The sequence below is a fragment of the Scylla paramamosain genome, chromosome 18, assembly GCF_035594125.1.
Source record: "Scylla paramamosain isolate STU-SP2022 chromosome 18, ASM3559412v1, whole genome shotgun sequence".
Lineage (NCBI taxonomy): Eukaryota > Metazoa > Arthropoda > Malacostraca > Decapoda > Portunidae > Scylla > Scylla paramamosain.
In genome coordinates this window covers 13,392,150-13,396,914 of record NC_087168.1, presented here as the reverse complement: position 1 = coordinate 13,396,914, position 4,765 = coordinate 13,392,150, and the positions used below count along the sequence as shown (strand labels likewise).

Below are 4,765 nucleotides of genomic sequence, written 5' to 3'. Positions count from 1 at the left end.
AGGGGAGGGAAGAAAACAGGAATGGAGGAATGAAAAGAGACGGAAATGAAGGAAGGGGAGGAAGAAAGGAAGAAAGAGATGGAAGAGATGGAAGAAGATGAAGGGAGGCAAAGGAAGAAGAAAATGGAAGGAAGGAAGGGAAGGAGGGAGAGATGGAGGAAAGAGGGATGGAGAAAGTAGATGAAAGAAAGAGGAAAGGAGAGAAGGGTGATGGAGAGAAGAGAAGGACATGGGGAAGGAAAGATGAAATGAAAAGAAAAAAAAGAGGGAAGGAAGAAAAGAAGGGATATAGGTGAGAGATGGAGAAAATATTATGGAGGAAGAAGAGGAGGAGGAGGAGGAGGAGGAGGAGGAGGAGGAGGAGGAGGAGGAGGAGGAGGCGGGAGAGAATGGATTTGTTGCTGTGGAAGAAATATGTATTGTATTCTTGAGTTACCCTTTACTTCCCCGTTTTCTGTGAAGACTTATTGTGTACGAGAATTTCCGTGACCTATGCTTACGCGAGTCTATTTATTTATTTATTTTTTTTCTGGTTCAGTTGTTTACGTGTGTGTTTTACTCAGTAGATACAACGATTTATTTATCTTTTATTTACTTATTTATTTTGTTTACCTTTTTATTTTGAGAAACGTAAATATCTGTTGTCCTTTTATTGCTCCATTCTTGTTTCCTTTTCTCCCCTCTCTCCCTTTTTACTTTTTCCTTCCCACCCTCTATTCTTACTTCATTTCTTCTCTTCTTGCTGTTCCTTACCCTTTTTTTCTTTTTTCCCTCCTGCTCTCTTCTCTTTTCGAGCTCTCTTGATTACCTATGTTGATTTTTACTGTGTTCTTTTGATCTACTGTGCTCTCTTGATTTTTTTTGTTTTTATGTCTATTGATCTTATTTGAATTTTGCTGGATTTTATGGGTTTTAGTCGCTTTTCCTTACCTTTTTTTTTCTCCATACCTTTGCTAACACGTTTTCTAATGATGAAATATATTTACCTCTACTGATCTTTTTTTTATTATTATTACTGATCTTTTTACCTTTGCTAACAATCCTTGACCTTTATTGAACTTTTTGTTTGCTCTACTGATCTTTGTTGATCTTTATACTGACCTTTGTTTACCTTTGTTGACCTTTGTAATGACATTTGTTTACCTTTGTTGACCTTTGTACTGACCTTTGTTTACCTTTGTTGACCTTTGTACTGACCTTTGTTTACCTTTGTTGACCTTTGTACTGACATTTGTTTACCTTTGTTGACCTTTGTGCTGACCTTCGTTTACCCTTTGTTGACCTTTATACTGTGACCTTTGTTTACCTTTGTTGATCTTTGACTGCTACTATTGACTTTTACCGATCTTTGCTGGCCTTTATTGAGCTTTCCTAACCTTTTCTTTTTTCTGTTATGCTGACCCTTATTGACCCTTATTGATCTTTGCTAATCCTTGCTGATCCTTGTTGAGCTTTGATGTTATTAGAGGTAAGGGAGGGCGGCGACGACTGATGCGGTGTCAGGGCGGCCGTTTGTCTGGTCGTGGCGCGTGTACGTGATCGCTTTGTAGAGTTGCAGAGACACGGCCAATCCAAATCCAGAGGCGGGAAGTCGAGCTGAGTGGATGTTAAGATTGGCGCCGGCGTGAGATTGGACACAACGCCTGCGCCTCACGCTGATCACTGACTGATGCCCTGATTGAGTTTGCCTCCTGAGCCCCGCGGTGCCGGCGAGGACTGCTGCCGTGATGGATTATTGGAAACTTAAGGACCCCAGCGCTTGGTTCTTCCCTTGGGTTCTGTGGCTGATGGCTGATTGCTGCTCCCGCCTCGTCACGCCTGTGATGTACGAGGCGCGTCGAGGCCAAGCGTTTCCCACTAATGACGCCGCCATTGACCTGGATGCTGCCAGTTATTATTATTATTTTTTTGTTTTTCCATGGGTGAGGCCTGACGATCCCTGCCAATTAGGTCTTTACTCCTTGGTTTGCATGAACTGGAGATTATCATCAAGTCTCTGCCCTCTTTTGCCGTTGTTCTCGTTTTTTGCTGTAGTTGTTGTCGTCGTCGTCTGTCATGCAGCAGTGGGCCGTTGGTTTGACCAGGACACACGTGAGGGCAGTGATGGCAGACTACAGTTCATAACTACAAGTGGAACGTAACTAGCTTTTACTTTCAAAAATATTGGACAACCAGGCCAAATATTTACCTTGATTTCACGTGTGAAAGAGGCGGACAAGGACGCCAAAAAATAGATATATTGATTATTAAATAAAGTTAGAAAATCAAATCCTGCTTCTCGCTTGCCTGAGGTATTACATTCCCCGGGGCGGAGACTCCCCGGAGGAATAATCAGTCTTGCATGTTTTGGTCGCCTTAACTCTTGACTCAAGGGAAATGAGATGCCTGGCGGGGCAAAGGGCATTACTGAGTGCAGCGGGGTCCTGTCAGCCCGGGTGCTTTTCCTTCCCTGGCCGGGAAATGTCGCTTGCCGGGGCTTTGGAGACGCTATGCAGATGAATAACGGCTTATTCGCATGGCAGGCAGCGTGCGACACCAGGCAGCCTTCCCAGCCGGTAATCTACAGCGGGTTGGCTTTGGTAGTGGACGGCGCCCCCACACGGCCAGAGTCCACTGTCAGACATACATTTACTGGCACAGCTGCCGGGGATCCTGGCGAGGCGGTATGCAAAAAGATAAGGCCGTTGACTCTTAACATGCCCTACACAAAACCAGACTGCAGCACCACGAAGCTTGCTGAGTGAAGCAGTTTGGTTCGTCGGTGCGTGTGAAGGCAACATTGAGTTCCTGGAAAGTTTGGGATGCCTTGCTTGCGTGGTACATCACAATGGCAGTCTTGCCGCCAAGTCATCCAACAGCCTGACTTGCCTTACCTACATATGGGCTCAGCTGCAGTTCATGGTGGTGTGCCCATACAAAGTTGAAGACTGGGATGATTCATAGTCTTGTGCTGAAATTAACTCTTTCGCCGCTAGACAGTTTTCTTTCCATCATCACCTATAACTTTTAAACACGTATTTGCACTTCAGTCTCCTGAATAGTTGAGTTGCCTTGCAATGACAAAATTAACGTAGTCTTTCTTTTCTGTGGCCATGCTAACAATATTTATTACTATTCTGAATGGTAACAAAAATGCATAGCACTGGATGGTTTACACTGCACTTGATTTCGTAAGCTGGATAGGAAATAAAAAAAAAATGCTACCTCATAAGTGATTTATTAAGCTGAATGCCGTGTCTTTTCTCTGCAGTAATCCACGCTGTCTTATGCTGAGTGGACGTGGTGCTAAGGGTATCAGACTGTTCCCTAACCCAGGTGGATATTAAGAACGAAGCTTAATTATGAATTCCTCGCGCATTGGACGCCGGGAGCCAAACAGGGGAGGGAGAGATGTTACGTGTCTCTTTCAGTATTATTATTCTCATTTGGTCTTTATCGCTACTTCCACGTGCCAAGATTTCACTCATTCTTTCTCTTCCTTTCCCCTTTTTTTTCCTTCGTTGTTTCCTTTTCCATTCTTTTGCCATCCTCTCTTCCTTCTCTGCCTTCACTATCCTTAACAGTGTAAATATGGTTTCCAAAAATCATCTTACTGTTGATGATTCTTACTGTTGATGATAATATGTACTTGCTCATCACTTTTTTTTTCACTTGATTCAAGTTGTGCCTGAAAAAAATTGGTTTCGAAAAGACTAGCTACAGTTTCTTCTCATTATTATACACTTATTATTTGTAGTACTTTGTTAGTGGCTATGTTCAAATGTTCCTCAAATTAAGTAATGCATGAGAAACAAGCTCGTAAGGGTCAACAAGTCTGCTACGGCTCGTTCTTCCTTTGTGTACTTTTGTGTGTATTGGTATTCGTTTTCCTTTTACTTTGCCATCTGGCGGGACGCGCTGGCATTAAACACTCATCCCGGCCTGTCCGCTCGTTACCTCCAGTCTCCCTCGCTACGTATATTATTGCGTTATGCATTTAGTGCCGCGTCCGCCTCCCTCTGCAGTAAACTTGATAAATACATAAGCAAATAGCCTCGGTCCCTTCCATCATTATATTCACCGTCACTCCTCGTCCCTTCCCCCTCTTGTCCTTTTCTCTTCTTTTTTCTTTCCCTTCTTGGTTCTCCTCACTCCTTTTCCTTACTTATATGTTTCCTTCATCCGTTACTTTTCTTTACCCACGTTTTCTTTCCTATTTTTTTATTCTCTACTTTTTTTCACCTTCGTTCCTTTACTTGTTCCTATCCCATTCCTCCTTTCTCTTATTCTTATTTCACTTATTCTTACTTCTTCTCCTCTCTTTCCTTCCTCTTCCTTTTTTCCCTTCGTCCTTTCCCACATTTGCTCCTTTCACCCCCACTCCCTCCATCCCTTCTTCCCTACTTTATTCCCCTCATTCCCTTATTCACTCATTCCTCTCCATCGCTCCCCTCACTTTCTTTCTCTCTCGTCCCCTCAGTCTGCTCCACCATAACTTCACGTTGGGCCTCCAGTCTGTCCTCAGCCCCACACCTCTCCTCCTCCACCCACGCACACTCATTCTCCTCCTCGCCCCTTCCATCACCTCCCTCGCCACCTGGTCAGCGGAGGTGGCGAGATTACTGAGGAGCTGACCGTTGCCTAAGCTAGTGAGTCCGGTGTTCACGGCGTACAGGTTGTTGCTCAGTGTGTCCTCCACGTCGAAGTTGATGAGGGAGCCGAGCAGCGAGGCGGTGGAGAGGGAGGGTTCAGGACAGCCCGCCCGCCACTCCAGCCGCCGCACGCT

General features: G+C 44.6%; 1 protein-coding gene across 1 annotated transcript in view; it reads right to left on the bottom strand.

Moving 5' to 3' along the window:
• Window positions 1-2,560: 2,560 nt before the first annotated feature.
• Window positions 2,561-4,765, bottom strand: part of LOC135109361 (pancreatic triacylglycerol lipase-like) — a 60,838-nt gene continuing 58,633 nt past the window's right edge. Inside the window, 2 exon segments of the mRNA XM_064020752.1 lie at window positions 2,561-2,652; window positions 4,615-4,765. The exon segment at window positions 4,615-4,765 is cut by the window's right edge and continues 40 nt beyond it. Of these exon segments, the coding sequence (XP_063876822.1) occupies window positions 2,561-2,652; window positions 4,615-4,765 (243 nt within the window).